Below are 26,627 nucleotides of genomic sequence, written 5' to 3'. Positions count from 1 at the left end.
GGAGATTCCCAGATATAAGTGGAGCCAAATAACCACACTGAGATTCTTATTGTAGATGTATATTCATTAGATAAATTGATTGAAGTAACTTTGTGAAAACCGCTTTCTCCCTGATGAAAGAACGGTTGCACTGAAACCAGTTGGTGTAATCATATACAGTAGAACCTCGTTAATTCGAAATCCAGCAGACATCAAAAATCCAATTTCGAATTAACGAATTCCCACGTAATTCGAAATTTAATGAACAAAAAAAAACGGCCAAAATCGAGTTCCTCAGCCGCACCTTCAAATTCGGGTGGTATCTTTGGAGGAAACTCGTATAAATACCAATTATTTCCGTTTAAATCGAATTTTTGCAGTCGATTTCCGTCGCGATCGGCCCTTTAAGTTCAGTTATCTCAGCAAATTCATAAAAATACAACACATTTGTGCATAAATCAAATTTTCACAGCCGATTAACGTCGCGGCCGGTCCTTTAAACTCGGATATTCGGAAAATACGATATATTTATGCGTAAATCCAAATTTCGCAGCCGATTTCCGTCGCGGCCGACCCTTTAAATTCAGATAATTTAGTAAATTTTTAAAAATACGTCATATTTAGTAGCGCCGGATCTTTTAACTCAGATATTCTAAGTAAATTTAGTAAAAATACGATATATTTCCGCGTAAATTGAAATTTCATAACTGATTTCCGTCGCACCGGATCTTTGAAAAAAACTCGTAAAAATGCAATATATTTACGTGTAAATCTAAATTTCGCAGCCGATTTCTGTCGCGGCCGACCCTTTAAATTCAGATATGTATAATAAATTCGTAAAAATACAATATATTGCCGCGTAAATCGAATTTTCTCGGTAGATTTTTGTTGCAGCCGGCCTTTTAAATTCAGATATTTGAAGTATATTCGTAAAAATATGTCGTTTTTCCGCGTAAATTGAAATTTAGCATTTGAATTCCGTTGCAGTCGACCCTTTGAATTCAGATATTTGGTGTAAATTCATAAAACTACGGCATATTTAATTCATAAAACGAATTTTTTTCGGCCCTTCAAACTCCGATATTCGGAATAAATTGGAAAAAATACGACATTCCAGTGTAAATCGATTCCGATTTACAAAATAATAATACTAATTACGGCGATGTATAACCACGTAAAAATACACTTTTCGGCATTTTACCATTATGGCTGTCTTTTAGATTCAGATTTCGAAATTTTATGATTTTTTTCGCAAAGTTTTTCAAATTACACAAACAAATTTTCGTGTGCGGACAAAAATAAATTTCGAATTACGAATTAACGAATTTCGAATTAAAAAACCATTTTATGTGAAAAAAATTTTTCTGTGAATATTTTTTTGGCGAAAATTTCGAATTACGCGTTTTTTCGAATTATCGGGGTTCGAATTAACGGGGTTCTAGTGTACATAAATAAAGTCTTGCTTTTCATTTAAATCATGTTTCATCACAAAGATGCTGTAAAGAACTGTTCATTTACAGGAGCCGTAATGTCTCCAGATCCTCCATCACCTGTAAAGAGGCGTGCGATTAGGAGAAATCCAGATTTAGGTAAGAAAATATGGTCAACTTATAAACTCTCAGTTAATTGTTTTGACCATGATTACACTTGGATTTTGCACCACAAGGATTGAAATGGTGACTGACCACTAAATGTATGTATTGATTACAGGTGTGGTCCCGAAAGCCAGCGAAGCCGCCCCGCGAGCAGCTTCTGACCCCCACAAGCCTCCACCGGCAGCCGGTCCCTCCACTCGAAGATCTTTGATTCGCCGGAAAAGTAAGTCCTTACCAAATAAATTGTAGTATTCAATATTTACTTATTTTTTTATTATGTTTGTAATTATTTTTCCATATTTTTTGTTTAGGCGAGGCCAACAGGAAACACAGTCTGCGCTCTTCTGATTCAAGGTGCTCTTCTGATTCAAGGCGCTCATTAAGTGAGTATATTCATATTATTTTCTACATTTACATTCTATATCTTAGTTTAGATTGTTCAGAGCCGTGTGCCTCAGTGCAAACTGGGCATTCTTTTTAACACTTATGCAATTAACTTAACCACTAAAAAGTTTATGTAAAATTACAGGAAAAAGCGAACAGGAAGTAAGCCCAAAGACCAAAAAATCGTCCCCAACAACAACTATGCAAACAAGGAAACGTGGTGAGTTTTACCGGAAACTCCTGTACCATCAGACTTTTATAAGGCTCAAAACAAACATTTAACCATATTATTAATGTGTACCACACATGGCAAACAGATTTCATTACATGTAATATTATTATCGTTGGTGAATAATTCACAACTTAATTTGGAAGGTTAAAAAGTGTTTTCTATTAGATTTAATTATAAGGATATTTGTCTGTTTCCAATCACCGATTCTGAATTCATTGCAACATTTGCCATGTTTAGTGCAATATTTAATGATTTTGTATTTTGCTGCAGGTGCTGTCAAACCTCTAGCATCTGATATCACTACCCTGTCAAAACGAAAATCACCCAAGAAATTTGCACATCCAGCGCAGGGAACAAGTGAGTACCACCCTGTCCTGCTCAACAACCTAACCTCAATAACCTTTTAATAATCAAAATACCAACAATCCATCAAATCAACACAAGGGGGTAGGTGACGTAACTCTCTACAAACAGTTGGAGACATAAAAACCAAACCTCATTTTCATTCCTCTACAATTTAATTAAATTCAATATGTTTATTAATATGCATATTATATGTACAATATGCTTCTGTATCTCAATGTTAGAAGCCTAAAAGGAAAAGTCGACGAGATCTCCTCCATAAGCTCTTCGGTGGTCAGCTCTTGACTGTGCTCTTCCACAAGCTTATCACAATATGGTTGTTATCCAGCTCCAGTCCCATAGTATCAAATCATCATATGTATCAAATAATATGTAAACACTAATTTTTGATTCCAATACGTCTGTCTGAGACAGACATCGAAAAACACCTGTAAAAAACTTTATATTGATAATAAAAAAAATAATATTGGCCAAAGACACAATCTCGTTGACTGTAGACTCCACAGGTACTGTTTCAAACCCCTCAAAATGACATTCGACAACGCTCTTTAGCCAAAGATTCTTCCGAGCAGAAGTGAGGGTCCCCTTGGTAACCCCTTCCCACGCCTTGTCAATCATTTTGAGGCAAGTAACGATGTGAAACAAACTCTCTGAGAGCGAGACTTGTCCCTTCAGTACCTCAAAACAACGCTCAAAGAGTGTCTTATTAGAGAGTTTCTTAAAGTTAGAAATAACCTGCTGGTCCATGGGCTGGAGTAACGGAGTGGTTTTGCATCCATCTTCTTAATTTTATCCTTCTTTTTATTCTTGAGGATAGTGCAAATCGTTGTAGACCGATTGAATGTTCAAATCAGCCACGCTCACACTTCGTTATCGCTTTTCAATGATTTTACGTTTTATTTCTACAGTTACTTTTATTCTCTTATGGGTCTCTTCTTTTAGTATTTTCTTGAGGAACAATTTTGCCAGGGTTTTTACATTTTGCACAATAAAAATTACAAACGCCTGAACACAAGTTTGGAAAAATGTTTGAACACATGCGACACTAATGTGGTAGCGGAATGAATGCTAATCAGATACTGGCGCCGAAGTCTCAGCTCACAAGTGAGTGACGGTGAAGATGGGAAATGTCGCTCGTTAAGGGAGCATTTTTTTCAGAATCTGTTTTTTCATCTCTAATGCAAATTACTTGTTATAGAAGTTGTTCGTTATGAGAGGTTCCACTGTATTCAGAATCAGTATTTCTTGATCTACACGAATACATATTTTTGAAGCCATAATATATTTCACTGCATTTCCTACTTGAGGTTACATTTGGGTCCCCCTCATGTATTAACATGTTGCGTACTGAAGACAATATGAATGTATTGTCTTTTTCAGGCTCCGTCATCAGGAATGATAAGGTCAAGAGGAGAGTGTCCTCCACCGCGCCCATGCCACCAGTACACGGGACGCGCACACGCAGGACTCTTATGCCAAGTAAGTGTGAAGATGTCTTGAAACGCTCTACCTGTATTTAGTTCTGCCTTCATTATAAAGGCGCGAAATTTTATGTTTTTATTTTTATAAACATCTAAGAGTGTTGACACACGAGGATTTGTTTTCATATTGTGGAAAATAATCTATTCTGTCTATAGTCCAATAAATCATGCCAGAATGCTATAATTTGACATTTAATTGCGTGCATAGGTATTTGAAAATATGTACCGCGTACGGGTATAGATAAAACGGAGCAAATTAACGCGTTCAAAAGGTTAATATCTTTAAATTTATTTCCAATCTAAAGGTGTGTAAAAAGAAGCGAAACTAACAGTCCAAAATGGAGTGCTGGTACCTACCCTGATGTATGGCAGTGAGGCATGGAACTGGCAAAGGAAGGATGAAAGTAGACTGAATGCTGTAGAAATGAGATCCCTGAGGCGTATGTGTGATAAAACCATGTATACGTGATAAAACCATACATAAAACCAGGCTGATGTAAGGATAATCCTAATTAGATAATTTGGACATGTAGAGCAAATGAGCGAAAAAAGGAGTGTAAGGAGAATATATGACGCACGTCGGGGACGACCGAGGAAGACATGGCACGATCAAATGAATCAGATATTTGAGTCAAGAGTATGTATGAATGTGAATGAGGCAAGGAGTGTGTTTCAAGACCGAGTTGTTTGGCGGTCCGTCCTCTCTGCTTACCCCTGCTGAGAAACGGCGTGATGGTTAGTTAGGTAGTTAATTTATTTAGATGTATGCTTTTATATGGCAGAAAAAGTAATGCACTCCGCTCTGTTCAGCTGAAAAAAACAAACATTATTATTCAGGAACAACTTTTTCTTTTTAACTTATTTTGAAGGTTATTCCCATTAATGTAATGATTGAAGAAGAAGATAATACTAATAAATCAAAATGAAACCTGAAACAGAACAAGACACAGAAAAATAAACAGATAACGGTCACAACTAGGAATCGAACCCAGGATCGCTTGTCTTACTGTCAAGGTATCCCATATAAATAAAAATCGGATATGTTTATCCGAGACACTATCTAGGTTACAAACCAATTTCATTAGAAACTTTATTTATATTAAAAAAGGTAGATGCCAAAAAATATGGGAAAAATTAGTTAATTAATAAGATGTTATTTTTTATTCTGAATTTGAAATATGAGATCGACAAATATGATATTTAATAAATAGGTCCCAATGGTCAATTTGGTTAAGATGCCTGTCCCGGTTAGACAGGAGATCCTGGGTTCGATTCTTAGTTGTGACAGTTATCTTTTTATTTTTCTGTGTTTTGTTCTGTTTCGTTTAGATTTATTAGTATTATCTTCTTCAAAGAGATATTATTATTATAGAACTGTAATATCAATGGTCAAACTCATATTCTTTTTTAACCTCAAACAGGTGCTGCAAGATTGCCCCCTTACTTCATACCGTACGGGGTGCGAAAACAAGCATCAGTGACTCCTAGCCGTGCTCCAAACCGTGTAATGCTTTCTGCGCCCAGTTCCACATCAACCAACACACCGGCTTCAACACCAGGCGGGACCCTTTCGTTAAGTTCACCGTCCAACACTCAGTCTTCATCTGAGAATCTTGGGTTGATTTCCCCCGTTTCAGGGAATTCTACATCCACGATGGCAAATATGGAGAATTCTGCAACATCATCTGCAGCTACAATTGTTCAAACGTCGACAACTACTTCAACAACATCTGCAAAAACTCCTGCATCCACTGCTGCAAAGATATGTTCGGTAGTTCTTGCCCCAACACCTATTACCTATTTCGCAGAATCTCCTAAAGCAGAGTTACATACACCTGCACTGGCTCATGAACCATTGCTTCCAGCCCCGACTCGTGCTCTGACCTCTGTTGTAACTCGAGCACTGACTCGAGCTCCGACTTCAGCTACCACTCCTTCTCTTACTAATGGAATTATTTCGGCTGTGATTTGTGACACAACTTCTGATGTGATTATTAGAACCACATCTGCTCTGACTTGTGGCACAACATCTACTTGTGCTTCGAATTCTGTTGCAATTTGTAGCACCACTACTAATGTAACTTCTAGTTTGACTGTAGTCACTGTTGTTTCTCCAACTCATGCCCCTACATCAGCTGCAACTAGCGGCCCTATTATGAATTGTGCCCCTGTTTCTGGCGTGAGTGTCGCCCCCGCTACTGCCACATTGCGTCCAGTTACTTTTGCTGCGACTCGTGTCCCTACATCTGCACTGACACATGCCCCTACTTCAGTTGCTGCTCATTCGCCGACTGTTACAACAGCCCCTATCCCAATTCGTACCCAGAATTCTGTGACAACTCGTATCCTAACTCGCACCTCCACTTCTTCTGTTACTCCTGCTCCGACTCCAGCTGAGATTCCTGCCTCAACTACTGCTATGTCACCTTCTGCAAATCATGCTCCAACTTCTGCTGCAACCCATGCACCGGCTTCCAATGGGACTCGTATAACAGCTACGACACGTGCCCCAACATCAGCTGCGTCCCGTGCCCCAATATCAGCTGCGACACGTGCCCCAATATTAGCTGCGACACGTGCCCCAATATTAGCTGCGACACATACCCCAATATCAGCTGCGACACATGCCCCAATATCGGCTGCGACACGCGCTCCAATATCAGCTGCGACTCGTGCTCCAACTCGATATTCTATGACTCGAGCCCTGAATTTTACTTCGAATGAAGCTGCGACTCGTGCTCCAACTCGAAATTCTACGACTCGAGCCCTGAATATTACTTCAAATGAAGCCCAGACACAAGTTTTACAACCTCGCCAGGTTAGTTTACTAAACATTGTAAATGAGCTTTTGAATTCTTGCAAAGAAAACTTTGTACCTACTTTTAATAAAGTGAGGGTTTTCTGTATTACCTGCCCCTGTAATAGATATACTAACAATAACAACTATCAATTTCTGTTTCAGAGTACAAGAAATAGATTTGTCATGATAAATGATCCTAATCAACATAGAAACATGTCTTCCGATGATGAACCACTGTCAAAGGTGAATAAGGGTAAAATGTCTTCCCCTCTCCGTTTTCCATCATTTGCAAAAAAGGAACTGGAGAAGCCTCAACAAAAAAGGTTTTTTTTAAACGAGACTGTGAACAGTAAAACTAGTTGCAGCTCAGAAACAGATTACACAGATTCAGATGAGGAGCCGCTAGCTAAAAAAAAAACAAAAAAAAAAATTCCTAACAGTCAGAGGAAGAGACTTTCAATACCTACTCTTCTCACGAGTAGATCGTTGCTTCAGGCCTCAAAATCTAAAGTGGCTCTGGAAAGCTTGCACAGAACTATTCCCGGTCTGCTGCCCAAAGAGGCAGTAGAGCGCGGGAGCGGCAGCTCAGCGGAGGCCAAACAGATGGAGGGTCTTGTCAAAAAGAAATTCACCAAGAATATTTCATACATTGAGAAGTGGATAGATGATTCAAAGAATGCCAGTTGTCCTATGGATTTCCATCATTCAGAAGTCTTGGATGCGAGGGTTTATGAATTCAATAGTGAGTGTGAATCGCAAAAATCCTACAAACGAAAAAAAAAAATTCAAGAACTTAAAAAAGAAATTCCGGATGGTCCTCGCCATCTGTTTTATATTCCACTAACCGGAAGCGAGCATGTCATACAAGGAGTGGAAGTGAAGATGGACTCTCACGATGGCTCTCAGCAAAGGACCATCATGAGAGCCAAGTTGGTGACAAATGCTGACACAGAGCGGGACATCCAGACATCCAAGCTGGCGGACACCAAGGAGGAAGTCAAGGCCGAGCCCGAAGCTCACTGCAGCAAGCAGTTGATGAGCAAGAGGAAGGCCGAGGGCAGTGACAATAAGTCTGATGAGGTCCACAAGGCCTGCAGCACCGGTCCCAACAAGTCCACAACACAAGCCAGACCTTTGTCACCTAACGAGGCTCCTATCTTCCGGCCCACTCAAAAGCAATTCAAGGTAAAATATACATAATATAAATTATTCATTCTTTCAATAGATGTAGGGTGCGTTTGCCACTCCAACTCTTCTTAACTTCTTTTATGAAAGCATTTATCTCAATTAGCTGAAAATGTCACGATAATACTTTCTAATTATTATTACAATAATATCTGCGACCAATGATCTTTGTTTTCAGAGGTTTGACCATTTCCGCCATTCAAAATTTTGACTTTAGAGCTGTTTGTAGTTCATCTGTTCTATCAGAAGGTTTAACTGTAATGATATCTGTGGACAACTTATCTATTGTTAATGCCCAAATTGTTTTATTTTGTTCAGAACCCCTTGAAGTACATTGAGGGCATAGCTGAGAGCGCCAACAAATTTGGGCTGTGTCGTATTATTCCTCCCACCTCGAAGGGGGCAAGCAACGAGTGTAATTTCTCGGAAGACATGAGGTTCACCCCCAACTACCAATACGTCCACCGGATGATGAACCGTTGGGGCCCATGCTCCCGCAGTATGTGCGCCATCAGGAAGAATCTCCAGAACCAAGGAGGCTCCCTCGAGTCCATTCCAAAGGTTAAATATTTATTTATTTACCCAACTAAGTCAATTTCTTTTTGATAAAATGATTTAAACCTTGTACACATTTCGTCATTAAACTGGATAAGTCATTGAAATGCTTGGAGTTACTATATCAGACCAGCTCAAGTATCGGGGATCCATAGAAGCCCGAGTAAATCAGGCCTCCAAAAAGTTGGGCGTCTTGTACAGGGCTAGGAGATTCTTCAACAGTGACCAGCTGCTGACCCTGTACAAGTCTCAAGTCCGCCCAACTATTGAATTTGGGAGCCACCTTTGGGCTGGTGCCCCAAAATACTTGATAAACCTGCTTGAGTCTGTGCAAAGGAGAGCGATCCGTCTGATTGACAATCCGTTGTTAACAGACCGATTGCCTTCTCTGATGCATAGACGCAATGTAGGCATGCTGTGTCTGTTCTACAGGTATTTCAATGGAGCCTGCTTCAAGGAGCTAGCAGCATTGATTCCTGATGCACCGGTGCACATGCGCGAAACTCGACGGACACGAACTGAACACCCGTTCACGGTTGACGTTGGCTTCATGAGAACGGGCCGTTTTTACGACTCGTTTTTGTGTAAGTCGGCTCGTATGTGGAACGAGCTACCGGCATCTGTTTTTCCTCCCTCCTATAATCCGAGCCTCTTCAAGGCCCGCATTAACAAATCCCTTCCTACAGCCCCTACCTTACTCCGCCTCACAATGCCACCCAACCGGGTGGTGACATAGTTCCCCTGTCTGTGCACTGCACAGGCAGGGACACTCTTGTGAGGTGTCACATCAAAAAAAAAAAAAAAACTAAATCAACATGGCAATATCTCAAGTGTCATGGTTACATTTAGAGAAAGATCAATGAATTTCTCATGGCCCATAGGCATCTAAATTAATACACTTTCCCTAACATGAAATCTGGGTATCATTTCGACAAGCAGAAGGCAAACCACGTGTCCATATTTTTGGCACCAGGAATGCTTTGAATAAACTATGACATCAGTCATATATTGATCGCCGAAGAGCGCACATTGAAATAACCAGACTCTGCGCAGAAAAGTAAAGTTCGCTAAAGTAGGCAACGGTTTGCAGCGCAGTCTACTGTGAGACTTTTCTATGCAGGATCTGAATGTTCGTTTTTAACTGAACTGACTACTATAGCGATGCTAAAAATAAGTGAGGTGGGTAAATTATAACACATTTGTCACTAACTAAATAGTGTAACGAAATATTCAATTTTTGAAACAAGCCCGAACTTTTGTTTACCTGATTTGAGATTTGTCGTTAAGTGACGTTAAGCTGATTTTATTAGTGATATTACAATGCGAGTTGACTGTATTAATTTATTCACAAATAACAGAAAGAGAGACGGTCACGCTGCCACCCCATTCTGCGAAGTTGGTTTGTTTCCCTTTCCTGATGGGCTAGTATATCAATTTGGACGTCTATGTCATGGCCATATTTTATTTGAGTGAAATATGTTGACAACACAAATAATGTAATATGAATACACTATAATTAATCTTTTTTTTCAGTTGAACGGAATAGAAGTAGACCTTCCCAAGCTATACATAGTGGTAGAAGAGATGGGCGGTCTAGAGCAAGTGCTAGAGAAAAAATTGTGGCTGAAAGTTGCTGAAAACATGGGCTTTATCGTCGGCACCCCGAGCATCGGTGTCAGGCTCCAGGAGGTGTATTGGAGATACATATTGCCGTACTACACTCTCTCTGAAGGTACGTTGAACCTAATACAGTGTTTGAAACCTTAATCCTTCAGGCTAATTTGTTCACTTTTGGGAACAGCTCATATGGTCTCATAGAAATCATTCTATCTCCCTTACTGTCACATATAATCTAAACGGTGTTAGAAAGAGAAAACACCACGTTTTATATTCAATTCTAGAAGTCTCCCACAGGAGAATTAAAATGTGCTCCTAAAGAATCCGAATGCAATTTGAAAAAAAATTAATATTCTAGAATTTTTTTTAGTAATTATTAGATATCGGATTATATGCATTTGCATATTTGCATATGCAAATGCATATAACTCTCTAATTACGACGTTAATGCATATTTCAGCCTTTTTTCCCAAATCGTGCATATTTTGTTTAATAGCGGGAGGTATCATCTGATGAAAAAATCTGCATGTTTGTTTCTGATGCTGCGCCATACATGGTGAAAGCTGGCCAAGCCTTTTTATCCAAATTTACTACACATTACCTGCTTAGCTCACGGGTTTCATCGCCTTGCAGAAGAGATACGGCAAGAGTATGGGAATGTTAATAAATTGATTTCCTCTCCGTCGCGTGTGCAGTCTTATAAAGAGCAATTGCCAAATGTAGCATTGCCGCCAGAACCCATAATTACTCGATGGGGTACTTGGCTAAAGGCAGTATTATTCTATGCTAAAATTTTGAGGCCGTAAAACAAGTAGTTGGGCAATTTGACAGTTCTGAGGCCATTGCAATTCATTCAAGCAAGCTAGCATTTGAAGACGCATCCATTAAACAGAATATCGCCCTCATCTCAACACATTTCCACAAGTTACCAGATACCATAAAAAAATTGGAAACAAAAAACCTTCCTCTAATTAAAGCAATAGAAATACTGGAAACAATGATCGAACTCGCCAACGCCCTTCCTAATTCAATATCAGAAAAGATTCGTAAAAAGTTAGACTCTATTTTGCTTAAAAACCCTAGTCTTGAAGATATGAAGAACATTAATGCCTACATCAACGGCACAGGTCATACCCTGCCTAAGCAGATATCTCCAGAAATGGCGCCAAATTTTAAATTTTGTCCAATGACGTCAGTTGACGTAGAGAGGTCGTTTTCGGCGTACAAATTAATACTGGGTGACAAACGTCAAAAATTTGGAAAAATACTTAGTTGTAAAAACACAAAAACTATGCATAATTTTAAGAATATTTCGCTGTTTTTGTACGGTCTTTAATTAAAATATATCAAAATATAAATGGTTTTTTGATTTTGCATTGTGCATATTTTGGGCAAATCAAAAGTTTTTAGTGCATATTTCGGCCCTTTTTAGTGCATATTTGCATGCATATTTCGGCACTTTGTTAGTGCATATAATCCGATGTCTAGTAATTATTTTTACATGAACCAACAAAAAGGGAGTTGACATAACAGTTGTAATACATTTGTCTAATAAAATGCGTGTTTTTATAAATTTTTAAGTTATCACTAATTTTACTTACTAAAACCGTTAGGTGAGCCATTTTAATTTTTTTTTTTATTTGTATTAATCAAAAATTACAATGTGTTTTCAAAATTTTTTTATTTATGATTTTTTTTTAAATTTTTTAAATTATAAAATATTCCTAACCATGATGGAAAGGGAGACATAACGATTTCTATGAGATCATATGAGCTCTTCTAATGAAAAGTTCTATGAAATGTGAACAAAATTGGCTCTACGGATAATACATTAGAACCTCGTTGATTTGAAATCCACGGGACATCAAAAATAAAATTTTGAATTAATGAATTCTGACATAATTTAAAATTTTAGATCAGTCGGTGGCCGAGTTGACATCGCGATTGTGTCCCACCCAGGCGTAGTGTGTTCAATTCCTCGGCTGGCTAAGTCCTCCATCACAACACAAGCAACATTTTCAGCTTACTGTTGTGGTAGTAGGAGATTTTCAAATATTGTCAGGTTATTCGTAACCCGGGAATGTTTGTCTTTCTTTCAAAAAAATTTAAAAATTTAAATTTAAATATGAAAAAAAAAACACATCGAGTTACTCGGCCGCCCCTTTAAATTCGGGTAATATCTGTGGAGTAAATTCGTAATAAAACGAATTATTCCCGTGTAAATCGAATTTTCGCAACCGATTACCGCTGCGATCGGCCCTTCAAGTTCGAATTAACGGGGTTCTACTGTAGCTGTTTGTCTGAGGGGTTAACATATTGTTTTATAACATGAAAACATTATTTTACAGTAAAAACATTCTCTGAATATAAAAGCTATTCTGGGGAACTTACTTATGGTACTATTTGTATAATGATTTACAAACGCATTATCTGTAAGACGACACAATCAACAAAAACATAATTTTTCAAAAAACAATTGAAATCAAAAAAAAATAATTTTATTTTGGCTGAAAAGTACACAAAGATAAAAAAATTTCGGCTTATATTATAAAAAAATTGTCAGCTTTCTCTAGTGGAGTTGTGATAACTTTGAAGAAACACAAGAACAATTCAAGGCATGGCTTGTAATTTATACAATTTTCAAAATAATCACCAAAGAACATTGTATTTAAACAGAAAATTAGATTCTTACCTTAATATTTGCACAGAAAAGAGGTTTTTTGTGGCAATGATTACATCTAACGTTCAACTATCATCTCTAACTGATGAAAATGTCAGTATACCTTGTTATTCGAATTTTTAATTAAATTTTTGGCAACGGCCAATTTGTATTTTACAGTAATTATCTCTGAGTGCGGTATTAAAAGCACACTGCTCTCTTCAGAAATAATTAATTTATAAGCGTTATTTAAGAATTCTAAGGGTTAAGGGCCATAAACTGATGTCATAATATGTAACCTTTAAATGATTTCTTGTTTCAGTGGAAAGAGAATCCCTTCTGAACAAAGTGGACAAGATGTGGAGCTGTCGCTACGAGCGCATGCGGGCGCGGGCGGCTGCGCGGGGGGAGGGAGAGGGTGAAGGGGAAGGTGAGGGAGAAGAGGAAGAGGAGGCAGACCTCACAGAGGACCTAGAGGAGTGTGTCACGCGCGGCAGTTCCACTACGCTGGGTGCCTTCTCCAAGCTTGCCAAACACATCCAGTGCATGTACTTCAACAAACAGCCACATCCAGACAAGGTACCAGCACCAACAATCAAATATATTCATTAGACCAATGTTTCTCAATGTGGGGCGCATGCAGGCAAGTTGTAAATTATTAAGAGCTTGTTACAGACCCAGCAGAATTTCTCAACTGTCAAAACTTCTTCATTTTTTGTCTCAAGTTGGCGGTAGTTGTTCATTTGCAAACTTATAAATTGTAACATTAAAGATGTGTTACAACTGCGTATAGATACACTGCCATTTAATATTCCCATTCGAAAATATTTAAGTAAATGAACCAACTAGTAAAAAAGTGTGGAATATGTAGTGTGACATTGTTACAAATATTACAAAATTACATTATATTTGAACGCCTTGATCTGTTATTTATCATTTCGCAATGTATTTCGGTGTAATATACCAGCGAGGTGGAAGGGACGCGTAGTTCGGATACTGGTGGTTAAGGCGGGAAACTGGTGAATCAACCTTGCATTTGAAATCGACTTTGTAGTGTAAATTTTTATTTTATTAAAATTCGAGTCCGTGATGGGAATTCTTATTTTTTAATCTTAAATTCAAAGTATTCGGTCGTTCAGCTGTTTATTGTCTTTTAATTTTTGTTTTCTAGAAATCTACATTGTACACAGTGTCCGGAAACTCGTATAACAAGCGGGAAACTGGTCAATCTACACCATATAGAAAATTCAAAAAAACTTTCAGTTCCGAGAATGTATATTTTTTTAAACTTATTTCTTTTTATGGCTTTAAAAAACTTTTGGAGAGGCGGGTCTAAATCGATTAAGATTTACAAAACAATACGAATTTGGATGATGTATAACCAGACAGGACAATGATATTAGAATTATCGGGGCTCGAATTGACGGGGTTTTACTGTTAAATATTAATCGTACACAAATGAGTTTTTATTAATGAAATTAAAAAAAAAGATCTATATGAACCTAATATGTATATTTTAAACTTCAAAGCATTTCACACTTATAGCATAGGTGACTGGGTAAAGACAAATAATTCTTACACGTACAAGTATGTCGAACGCACAGAGAATGCACTAAAACTAATTGACGGGAAGTTCGTTTGACCGTATGGTGATACAGTGGTTTATGCACTTTATAGAATCGTTTTTTAAAATGTGTTTCAACAATATCGCTGTCAGAAGTACATTACCCTCCATTGATTAATTATTAATTAAACACAAGCACCGGCTTCTATAGAAGAGAAACATAAAAAATCAAAAGCAGTGAAAACTAATTTTATGAATTATTTCAGTTAACATAAATGATTATACTCTGTAAATTGATTAATTATTTAATAAAGAACCGAAAAAAAAATTGATTATTGATACCTCAAATGAGTCGGTGTGCTTCTTTTTGACGCAATTCTAAAATATTTTGATAGCATTTGTCATAGGCGGTCAAACAAGGAGCATATACTTTCCCTTTTAACGCCGTAGGCTCTTCTCTCGGAATGACAAAAGGCCGTGAAATTTGGTGCCAAATGAAGTATTCATTTAATTGTTTTATTAACAGATTTCATAACGATAAAAAGAGGCTTTAATTCCACAGATGTGTGTATTATCTAAATATTCAAAATGAAAAATATTGTCTAAAATCAGTATTAATGCGATGAACTATAGATTTAGTCAAATGACACAAAAAATACAAAACGTACTTTTAGCCGTTTAGCTGTTTTCTATCAAATCACCCATTTCGCCCATAATATTCCCTTAATATTTTGTTACATTCAGTTACTATCAGCTGTCAAAAATTACAAACTTTATTTAGCAAATTCTTATTTTGTGTTTTGTCCTCAATCGGCAATATTTTTGTTGGTTGAACCTTTTTAAGAAAAATATTCGCTAGCAGCGCTTTCTTCCATGTTTTTGTTATAGTTCATACAATGTTGTACTTTGGAGACTATTCTATATGAAACCATTGAAAAGTAACATTCCCAAAAATGTGACTTGGTTTTTATCAAAACACAGTCGAAATGATATTGTGGTATGTAGATCTTCTATGTATATCCAAAATTAACTTTTTTTTATTTTATTTTAGGAAAAACCTAATGAATAAAATGTAATATTTAATCATTGAAGACAATATTATCTTTTCTAATTTTCCTATTTAAAATTTTGCTTTGAGAGTTACTAATGTTCTCTTCAATGATTAAATTTACCTTTTTAATTCTTTGAGCAATATGTAATTTAATGCGTGTGTTTGTTGTATTGAACAGGCGGCGGATATGTTCTGGAAGTACGTGATAAACCGGGAGGACCACGTCTGTGTGTCGACTGGCTCCATCGACTCTGGGAGCATGAACTATGGCTTCCCAAGCCCCAAGGACAAAAAGAGTCAGTGGGCCAAGATTCCCTGGAACTTGAAGGTAAAGTTGAGTGGCTATATGGAGTCTAAATATTCTATTGTTCGAGTTGGCTTGTCTTATAGTAAGTGAATGTCTTGCAGGTTCTGACAAATAATTCAGGAAATATCCTGCGCTCGCTAGGCCCCACGATTGGAGTCACCGTGCCAACTGTTCATGTTGGGATGTTGTTCTCCTGCTGCTGCTGGTGCCAAGACCCACACGGTCTTCCCTGGATCGACTACCACCACCAGGGAGCTCCCAAAGTCTGGTAAGCAACTCTACTCCTTCTTGTATTATCCTCTTTGTTTCATTCTTCTTCCAATAACTTCCAGGTTATTCTCACAATCTCTTCTAAACACTTTTAATTTGTTTCCAACAGGCGCAGTGAGAACCTTAGGTTTCTAAAACAGTTTGTTTGTTGTATAGGTACGGAGTGCCAAGCTCGCATCAAGTGCAGATGCGAGCTGCTCTGGGCCGTGTGAAGCCCGAGATTGTGGAGACCAAGAAGCGTGTATGGCTGCTGTCAGACACCATCATGGTACCCCCAGGGCAGCTGATATCTGACCACGTGGCCGTGACGCGCACCGTACAGCTGCCAGGCGAGATTGTGGTGGTATCCCCAGGAGCCTTCACCTCCAACCTCTGCACCGGCTTCAGCATCTCAGAGAATGTCTACTTTGCATCCATCCCGTGGCTACGGCAGGCGCCCCTGAATTTCAATGTAAACATTACATAACCATACATATTGAGGCTAACAGTACAAAATAAATTATTAGTTTATTACAGTAGAACCCCGTTAATTCGAACCCCGATAATTCGAAAAAACGCGTAATTCGAAATTTTCGCAAAAAAAATTTCCGCTGAAAAATTTTTTCATACAAAATTTTTTTTAATTCGAAATTCGTTAATTCGTAATTCGAAATTTATTTTTGTCCCCGCACGAAAATTTGTTCGTGTAATTCGAAAAAATTTGATTTTTGCGAAAATAAATCATAATATTTCGTAAATCTGAATCTAAAATTCAGCCGTGGCGGTAAAACGCCGAAAAATGTATTTTTACGTGGTTATACATCGTCCTAATTAGTATTATTATTTTGTAAATCTGAATCGATTTACACTGGAATGTCGTATTTTTTTCAAATTTATTTCGAATATCCGAGTTTGAAGGGCCGAGAAAATACATTTTATGCGGATATATGTCGTAGTTTTACGAGTTTACGCCAAATATCTGCATTTAAAGGGTCGGCCGCGACGAAACTCGGCCGCGTAATTTCGATTTACGCGTAAATATATCGTATTTTTACGAACTTTACTTCGAATATCCGCGTTGAAAAAATACGGCGCGACGGAAATCGGCCGAAAAATTTCGATCCATGCCGAAATATGACATATTTTTACGAATTTACTTCAAATATCTGAACTTAAAAGGCCGGCTGCGACGAAAAACTGCCGATAAAATTCGATTTACGCGGAAATATATCATATTTTTACGAATTTACATCAAATATCTGAATTTAAAGGGTCGGCCGCGACGGAAATCGGCCGCGCATTTTCGATTTACGCGGAAATATAACGTATTTTTACGAATTCAAATTCAGATATTTGAAATAAAGGGCCGGCCGCGACAGAAAATTACCGCGAAATTTCGATTTACGCGGAAATAAATCGTATTTTTACGAATATCTCAATTTAAAGGGTAGGCCGCGACCGAAATCGGCAGCGAAATCTCGATTTACGCGTAAATATATAACATTTTTATGAATTTATTTCGAATATCTGAATTTGAAGAGCCGGCCGCGACGGAATACGGCCGCGAATCCTCGTTTTACGCGGAAATATATCGTATTTTTACGAATTCAAATTCAGATATTTGAAATAAAGGGCCGGCCGCGACAGAAAATTATCGCGAAATCTCGATTTACGCGGAAATATATCGTATTTATACGAATTCAAATTCAGATATTTGAAATAAAGGGCTGGCCGCGACAGAAAAATACCGCGAAATCTCGATTTACGCGGAAATATATCGTATTTTTACGAATTCAAATTCAGATATTTGAAATAAAGGGCCGGCCGCGACAGAAAATTACCGCGAAATCTCGATTTACGCGGAAATATATCGTATTTTTACGAATATCTCAATTTAAAGGGTAGGGCGCGACCGAAATCGGCAGCAAAATCTCGATTTACGCGTAAATATATAGCATTTTTTACGAATTTATTGCGAATATCTGAATTTACAGGGCCGGCCGCTACGGTAATCGACCGCGAAAATAAAGAAATAATTGGTATTAATACGAATTTACAACTAAAATACCACCCGGATTTGAAGAGGCGGCCGAGAAAATCGATTTTCGGCGTATTTTTTTTTTTTTTTCTTTTCATAAAATTTCGAATTACGTGGGAATTCGTTAATTCGAAAATTGATTTTTGATGTCCGCTGGATTTCGAATTAACGAGGTTCTACTGTATATTGTTTATTGGCTTAATATCTGTGTAGTAATTTATTGTTATGGATAAATTAATATAATTAAACTATAATTTTTTTTTGCCAGTATTATTTGAATTGATAATATTATATAATAATATTTTCAGGCCATCTATGAGAGTCGGGAGCCTTCAATGTTTTCTTTTGAACGTCTTGTGATTGCTTTGGCGAAGGAACGCTCTACACTCCCATTCCTAAACACTCTTCTGGGAATATTGGAAGTAATGGTCGATGAGGAGGTCAAAGGGCGCAGAGCTCTGGCCGCTTTTGGCATACAGGTATTTTTAATTTACGTATTATAATTCAGATGATCTATTGTTCGCAGATGTGGTAATATGATATAATATGAAGTTGTTATTTATTTCCTAGGGGAGCACTAAGCCGCCCATGCCTCCCTCCAGGAGAAAGGCTGCACAATATAACCAGGACAATGAAGAATGCCACCGCTGCCGAAAGATCTTGACCATGTCCGAGGTTAGTCCAGTTCCTAAGTTTAGTAGCCCGTTGCATTTGGGCATTTTACAAATGGATTCGGGATGTAAAAAAGGATAAACTCTTCATATGGAGTCGGGATGTAAAAAAGGATATGTTCTATTTTGATATAGTTTAAGATGGTTGACATTATTTAACATCTGTCTCCTGTCATTGTTTTACTATTATACTTATACTTTTGAAAATCTGAATTTGCAGTGGAAATCGGCCATAAAATTACGACTTACGATGTGGAAATAAATAGCTTTTTTACGAATTACTTCAGTTATCTTGAAAATAAATTAAAATTAAATTATACAGTAGAACCCCGTTAATTCGAACCCCGATAATTCGAAAAAACGCGTAATTCGAAATTTTTGCCAAAAAAATTTCCGCAGAAAAATTTTTTCTTACAAAATGTTTTTTTAATTCGAAATTCGTTAATTCGTAATTCGAAATTTATTTTTGTCCACGCACGAAAATTTGTTCGTGTAATTCGAAAAAAAATTATTTTTGCGAAAATAAATCATAATATTTCGGAAATCTGAATCTAAAAGTCAGCCATGGCGGTAAAAAAACTGAAAAATGTATTTTTACGTGGTTATACATCGTCCTAATCTGATAGTATTAATGTCCTAGCGTCTGGACGATGTAGGCCCTCTGATTGGTCAAATTAAAATTGTCTGTTTCGGGTAAATTCAGCTTACTTGAAAATTAAGACACGATTTCATACTAAAATAGGATCGCCTCATAATAATACGAGATTTCTTCAAAAGCATCGTTCCTGCTCATATAATTTTTGGATAATATCGAAGAAAATATGTTTTAGAAAGTTCATAATCTATTGGATTAATTACATTACAATGAAAATTATCCACAGTTACGTGATTATGTTTGACGTTTATAAAAAAATCACGCGTTCCTTCAATGGCCGATACGCACAGCTATAGATGGCCGACAGAGCGCACCTCTGGCGCTTTAAAAACGAACCAAATGAATGGCGCGAATATTTAAAAATGCAGCTCACAATATTTGACTACTTACGATTAACAAGCGTTTAATAATAAGATTTCTTCTGGAAGCTTATCACTTTGTAATGGCATTTTTCATTATTATTTATATTTTTTTTGTTTATTAATTATATCTGCTTTTATATTGACATGTTTTCTAATTTCTAAAATTTCAAAATTATTTATTTGCGATGCTTTATATCCTGAGTGAAGTATTTTAAGACCTGATTTTTTTTATCGAAAGTGTGATCATTATTCAAAAGATGATTTGCAAACTCAGATTCACTATTTCCATTTAGAGCCCTGCGATATTCTTTAGTTCTGACTTCAAAGTTTCTATTGGTTCTACCTTTGTAAAAGAAATTACAATCATCCCAATTGAGTTTTTAAACTCCTGATTTTTTTGTTTGAATTTTGCTATCTTTATTATTAAGAATATATTTCTTAATTGTTATTAGTGTAAAACGCCAGTTGAATACTACCAGGATTGTTTTTATTCAAAATTTTAGAAGTATCGTTATCCACAAACAGAATTCTACGCCATTGTTTATTTTCTATCTTTAGAAAGACCGTTTGAAGAGAATTTGTTTAATTTTTTTATTTAGTATTTCAACTATAAATTCATTAGAATAACCGTTATAAAATGCTATTTGTCTTATGAATATATTGTTTTATGGTTATATGCTATTTGTTTTTTTCAGGTCTTAAAATACTTCACTATAAATAATTTTAGATATTAGGAAACATGTTAATATAAAAGCATATATAATCAACAAGATTTTTTTAATAAAATCTCTTTTAAATATTTTCCCACTCAACTGGTCTTTCCCGTCTAACGATATTGTAATTCCTAATTATTATAAACCCAGCCTACACTTACCCCTCCCCCTCCTTCCACTTCTTCTTTCCCAATTGCAATCTATATTTAATTTTTGTCTTCGGTGTATACACAATAAAATGTAAGCATTAAATTTATTTATTTATTGGACAATTTGCATAGCGCCGCTTTTGTGAGATATCACCTCAGGGGCGCTATATTGTAATAATCTTCCTTTATATATAGATTTGTACTCTCCTGATGATGTTGTATATATAATCTAACATTAAACTTTATTAGATACAGTAACAGTTGTAGGTAAAGAATTACCACCATTTGGAGTAAAATTAACACCTTTTAATTAAACCGACTGCTAATCTCATCGCACAATTACCCTCCTTTTATTCATAAACACGGGTACAATTAATCAATATGTAATAATCTATTATTGAATCAACTTTAATATAACTATATTTAATTGTGACAAACTAAACGATATTGATTCAACTTATAGACATTGACGGTTGTAACACATATTTAAGCACTGCAAGTCTCCTATGAGCTAATTATATTAGGTACGATAACAGTTAATATCAGTTGTAGACATGTAGTCAATAATAGTGTTTCATTTGAAATAATCCATCACAAATACGTAAAATTTCATTTATTCAATCAACTGTCATTCTTATTATGCGTAAATTTAGAATGTTATTATTAATTAACTCCTTCCTGTTCCGTGTTTTAACAATATATATATATACTCACCCTCTCTCTGTGAATGTCCTAATATCTATCTATTAAATGTAACTTTTGTTAATATCACTTAAAATGGGCGAATCCCAACCAAGAGCCGCCCGCAGGGCCTAAACCTGAATCGATTTACACTGGAATGTCGTATTTTTTCAAATTTATTTCGAATATCCGAGTTTCAAGGGCTGGAAAAATACTTTTACGCGGATATATGTCGTAGTTTTACGAGTTGACACCAAATATCTGTATTTAAAGGGTCGGCCACGACGAAACTCGGCAACGAAATTTTGATTTACGGGTAAATGTATTTTATATTTACGAATTTATTTCGAATATTTGAATTTCAAATGGTCCGCCGCGACGGAAATCTGCCGCGAAATCTCGATTTACGCATAAATATATAGTATTTTTACGAATATCTCAATTTAAAGGGTAGGCCGCGACCGAAATCGGCCGCGAAATCTTGCTTTACGCGTAAATATATAGCATTTTTACAAATTTTTTGCGAATATCTAAATTTAAAGGGCCCGCCGCTACGGTAATCGGCCGCGAAAATTTACTCCTAAAATACCAACCGGATTTGAAGAGACGGCCGAGAAAATCGATTTTCAGCGTATTTTTTTTTTTTTCATAAAAGTTCGAATTACGTGGGAATTATTTAATTTTGATGTCCCGTGGATTTCGAATTAACGAGGTTCTACTGTATAATCATAATACAGTCTAGTAATGTAGTGTATTAGTATGTTTGTATAATATTTGTTGTGGCAGGTGTCGCACACCGAGGACAAGACTCTGTACTGCCTGAGCCATGCGGCCGAGCTGCTGAGGGGGCAGCCCGAGCTAGCCTCGCGCTGCAAACTCAACTTCACCTACTCCGAGGCGCAGCTCAACATCCTGCTGGACTCAGTGCGCTCGCGTGCCTGTGGCGTCGCTCCCAAATAAAATGAATCGCTGTCTATTCCTGACCTTACAAAACTAGTCATATTGCATATTATCTACTATTTTATTATAAAAGATGTTAATTTATTTTTTTAATAAATTCTATTTGCATTTGATAATATTGCAGCTAGTGTAGTGAATGCTCATCATTCTTGTTACCTACGTAATCTAGAACTCTAAATTAAATATCCAGATTAATTTAAATATTGAGTTTTTATTAAATATAAATAATACATATGTACATCTTTTAGAATTTCCTTTGCTTTGATTTTGTCTGAAAAATAATAACTGTTTGTTTAAAAAATATTTAATCCTTAGTGCGAGGAGGATTTATTTTAAAAGTTTTCAAAAAAAGGTTAGTAATAATTAAGCACACTGAATCTAATATTTCTCAAGTGTTCAATGAAAAATTCATTTTCTTATCGATGCTTCCAAATTAATAAATTTTATTCTAATATATAAAAGAGATTGAATAAATAATATATAACATTATGAATATCGAAGAGATTAAAGCGCTTAGTTTATTGTTATTGAAGTTGTCATAGTTTAGGCACAAAATTCAACTTGTTGCACAAATTCCATTGGCAATAAAAATCAATATTCCTTTAATAAAAGTTCTGGAGCGCTCCTGATCCAAACGCCCAATTCCAGAACTGACAATATTTAAACCATGTACAATGTAGATTATCAAATTTGTCATGTAATGTAAATAATTGTTCTTTAATTAAGTTTTTAACAATATGTTGATCTGGTCACCTACACAGCATAGTGATGTACGGATTTTACTTTTATTTTTTAATGATAAACTTATGTAAGTCAAAAATATTTCACCAATAAATGAAGATATCATGTGTCTCGACGCCATCTAGTGAGAAATTTAGCACTAACAAAGCCTTTCCTACAAAAATAAAGTTGGTTGTTTACAAGTGGAAAAAATATAATAAGCAGTAATTGTTGATTGAGGTACTAGTACATATTGAATCATTTGGCGGGTTGGAAATAAGCCGACATAGCTCAGTGGTTACAGAGCACCTGACCGGACATCAGAAGGCACGGGTTCAATTCCCGTTGGCGGCATTTATTTTTACTCGGGAGATATTTTCAATTTGTATTGGTATTTCAGGAGACTAATTATTGCTTATAATTTTATTTGGAGCTTACTTTGACTGGAATAGATTTATATTTGCAATTGTATTATTAACCCATTCCATCCAAGCTATGTCAATTTATCACTGCTGTCTTACATGGCCTTACGTCCAAGCAGTGTCAATTTATCATCCCTCGACAGCATGAAATGAAAACAAAAATTATGATCTCAAATATTTAGTTCACAGAACCCTCATGAATGACATTTTTTTATATAAGAATGGTGATTTAATATCAACATAATGTACAAAATCTATAAATAAATCAAATTTAAAAAGTTTGGCATATTTATTGCATAACTAAATTCAGGATAAGTTTGCATAAACATGAAAGCCTTAGACACATTACGCTATATTATGCGCTCATAATTTAGGCTTGGCATATACGTATTATATGTTGGGGTGACACACTACGCTGTAATCTTCCTCAGAAGAGGGGGTCAGATTAATTGGAGAACTGCCGCGGAATATCGTTTCTTTGTATGGGATCTGTCACTTTGACGCTCCGTAAATTGTTCTGCCATAGGCAGGAGAGAGGGCGCATAATTTTCAAATGGCTAGCAGATCACGGCGCATATCGTCGCCACACCAATACAATAACACATCATCTTTTTGGATGTGACAGGTCTGTATGGGATTGTATGGCAAACAATATGGAATTACATAAAACGCTATATACGCTTATAGCGTAATCTGTCACCCCCTTTATTCAGTTGCTGTTGTCAGTTATAGTCTAAATAACTTCAGATGGGATGGGTTAAGTTGGATGAACCTCGCAATCATTAAACAAAGGCTATGGTCAGGAGCATTATTTATTGGGTCCTTACTCTGGGATCGTGTGCCCAGGTGTACTAAGTTTTAGTTTTTTTGTGATTTTCAAAAATAAGTATTTTATAAAGTTTTTATTAATTTTTGTCAGTTCCTTAAGCTTGTGCTATTTGAGTGTTTCCTGAATTTGTTATCTTGTTCGTGTTTTTAATAAATGGTGAATGTATGATAATTCCTTTGTGGAAAAATAATAACCTTTGCCAAAATTGTATTAAATTTCAGTATTTCTTTTGGCTTTGCTCTTGTGTCATGAAAGTGTGATTTGTACGGTTTTTAATGTTTCAAATAATTTTATGATTCAATATCTCCATGGGCAAACCGCGGCCATGTTTATTTGGTCGGCTGCTAAATGTTGTGTATTCATATATTTAGTTCACGATGCACATTGTGGTGGATGAAAGAAGCAAAGCCCCGAAAGGGCAGAGCATTCTTTGGGTGTAAAATAATTTAGGATTTTCAGTAACATGTTTTTATAAAAAACATTAATATACTAGCTTATTATTGGTTTATTCCTTGCGAATGACATTCTTTAATGTAGTAAACTTTTCTCTTTCTGTCTCTATGATGGAGACAATAAGCCTCGTTAACACAGCTTGTTAGTGATATTCTCCAGCACATAATATTATACTGAGCATGTTATTTGCCTCATGTAAGTTGTAGATTTTCTGTGATTATTACTCTTGTGAAAAATAATAATAATAATAATCATAATAGTGAAACTCGTTTAATAAGTTCCCACTTCAAAATTTTCATGCTTAAGAAGTTTGGTTCTTTTGGTCCCTTAAGGGCTGAATTTCAGTCCCTTGGAAAACCCAATAAGATTCACTGTATGTATTATAATGTTCAAGCCAATGGCTCCACACTCCCTTCTCTCAAGTAGAGGCTCTCTAGTGTACTGTTTTGACAATCTCTATGATTTTTAACATTGGTGAAAACATGTCAAGCTTTAAAGTAATTTATTACGTGAACAAGGTTTTAGTGTAAACCCCTAAGTTGTATCAATCTGACAATTGTATTCTATTATATTCTATTCAGGACTTTAAGTGAAAAAAATTGATGATAATAAATGGTTGTCAAAAAATCTTTAAATGTAATTTTAAGTAAGCAATTTTAGGTTTAAGTTTACATTGACTGTATTGAGAGAATTATATAAAATATATATTTAGCAATTTTTCTTATTGACTAATTTTCTTGCAATACAGAGTTTATATTAGATTAAGAGTAATATTATTATTGTAAGAGCTCAAAAGCAGGCTAATAACTTGCCGGTCAAGTCAATAAACGTCTTCAAAGAGCTTATTCCGTAGCAGGTAACCTGTTTTGATGATACGCACTCCCTTCCGCTCAGTTTAATTATTGTAAGAGCTCAAAAGCAGGCTAACAACTTGCCGGTCAAGTCAATAAACATCTTCAAAGAGCTTATTCCGTAGCAGGTAACCTGTTTCGATGATATGCACTCCCTTCCGCTCACTTTAATCTTTGGGTCATTATGTAATATATTAATATTTTTTTATTAAAATTTAATTCAAGTGAGACCTTATTCTAATATGATATTATGTGTAAGGAAAAGTGATTATACTTGTCATAAGCGCCCGCAAAGAGCTTTGTTTAGTTTTATATGGATTGCCTATAATTTTATGAATGTAAAGTGTTAAATGCTGTGATTTGATGCATTGGTATTTTCGGAGTTGCTCTTTTGTTAATATTATTGTTGCACAAGAATGTAGTGGACTACTAAAGCCGATTGGTTCCAGTGTTGTGTATTGTCCAATATAATTACTATTTTGTGTTAACACTACTTGTCAGTTGTGACTAGACTAGAGATGAGTAAGTTCTGCATTTGCCAGAAGCCTCCGAGTAGTGCTTCCTTTTAAAAGAACTCAAGTTCTAGGAGTAGGTCCGGGTTTCGATATCTTGAGTATGAACTGTACCAAGCATGCTTTCGACCCCGAACTCGGACTCGGACCAGTGCTGGTCCGAACTAACGTGTCACCACGAACTCATGCGAGTGGCGAGCGGTGAGTACACATGAAGAGGCATTCAAATCCGAGTCCAGTTCTCTGGAAGTGGTTGATTTATAAAAGGAGTAGGAGTCTCTTCCCACAAAGGTCTCAGGTTCAAGAACTCATTCTGTCTGAACCTAGACACCGCTAGTAACTACTTCTTATATCACTTCAATACTGTTAAGGATCAGTGTTTGAGATTTTTCTATCTTAGTGTGAAAAGATATAATGTGTAATTCTATAAATATATCCTTGAATTTGACTGGTCCTTCGAGACTTGGCTAGCATACTATTTAACCACTTAATGCTAGGGTTTTTTAATAAAAGTTTTTTTTTAAATGTTTTATTCAAAGTTTCCAAAAATCCAAAATTAATAATTTATTAATATAAATTCTTCAGTTAAT

At 36.2% G+C, this 26,627-nt stretch overlaps 1 protein-coding gene across 2 annotated transcripts in view; it reads left to right on the top strand.

The window, feature by feature from the left end:
• Jarid2 (Jumonji, AT rich interactive domain 2) overlaps nucleotides 1-24,909 on the top strand; it is a 34,651-nt gene extending 9,742 nt beyond the window's left edge. Inside the window, exons 6-22 of one of the 2 annotated variants that reach the window (XM_089646096.1) lie at nucleotides 1,500-1,568; nucleotides 1,690-1,797; nucleotides 1,886-1,957; nucleotides 2,104-2,178; nucleotides 2,461-2,547; nucleotides 3,934-4,032; nucleotides 5,456-6,852; nucleotides 6,997-8,019; nucleotides 8,338-8,580; nucleotides 10,108-10,306; nucleotides 13,173-13,429; nucleotides 15,644-15,793; nucleotides 15,874-16,040; nucleotides 16,199-16,493; nucleotides 18,368-18,538; nucleotides 18,630-18,734; nucleotides 22,077-24,909. In XM_089646096.1, coding sequence (XP_089502222.1) covers nucleotides 1,500-1,568; nucleotides 1,690-1,797; nucleotides 1,886-1,957; nucleotides 2,104-2,178; nucleotides 2,461-2,547; nucleotides 3,934-4,032; nucleotides 5,456-6,852; nucleotides 6,997-8,019; nucleotides 8,338-8,580; nucleotides 10,108-10,306; nucleotides 13,173-13,429; nucleotides 15,644-15,793; nucleotides 15,874-16,040; nucleotides 16,199-16,493; nucleotides 18,368-18,538; nucleotides 18,630-18,734; nucleotides 22,077-22,250 — 4,691 coding nt within the window. In that variant the 3' untranslated portion in view covers nucleotides 22,251-24,909. Of the gene's footprint in view, nucleotides 1-1,499; nucleotides 1,569-1,689; nucleotides 1,798-1,885; nucleotides 1,958-2,103; nucleotides 2,179-2,460; nucleotides 2,548-3,933; nucleotides 4,033-5,455; nucleotides 6,853-6,996; nucleotides 8,020-8,337; nucleotides 8,581-10,107; nucleotides 10,307-13,172; nucleotides 13,430-15,643; nucleotides 15,794-15,873; nucleotides 16,041-16,198; nucleotides 16,494-18,367; nucleotides 18,539-18,611; nucleotides 18,735-22,076 lie in introns of those variants that run through there. The other variant, XM_089646097.1, reaches the window with a different exon arrangement.
• Nucleotides 24,910-26,627: the final 1,718 nt, after the last annotated feature.

The sequence above is a fragment of the Hesperophylax consimilis genome, chromosome 23 (genome assembly GCF_061612785.1).
Source record: "Hesperophylax consimilis isolate HC1 chromosome 23, BYU_Hcon_1.0, whole genome shotgun sequence".
Classification (NCBI taxonomy): Eukaryota; Metazoa; Arthropoda; class Insecta; order Trichoptera; family Limnephilidae; genus Hesperophylax; species Hesperophylax consimilis.
Note: the sequence above shows the minus strand (reverse complement) of the source record. Positions and strands in the feature narration are given on the sequence as shown.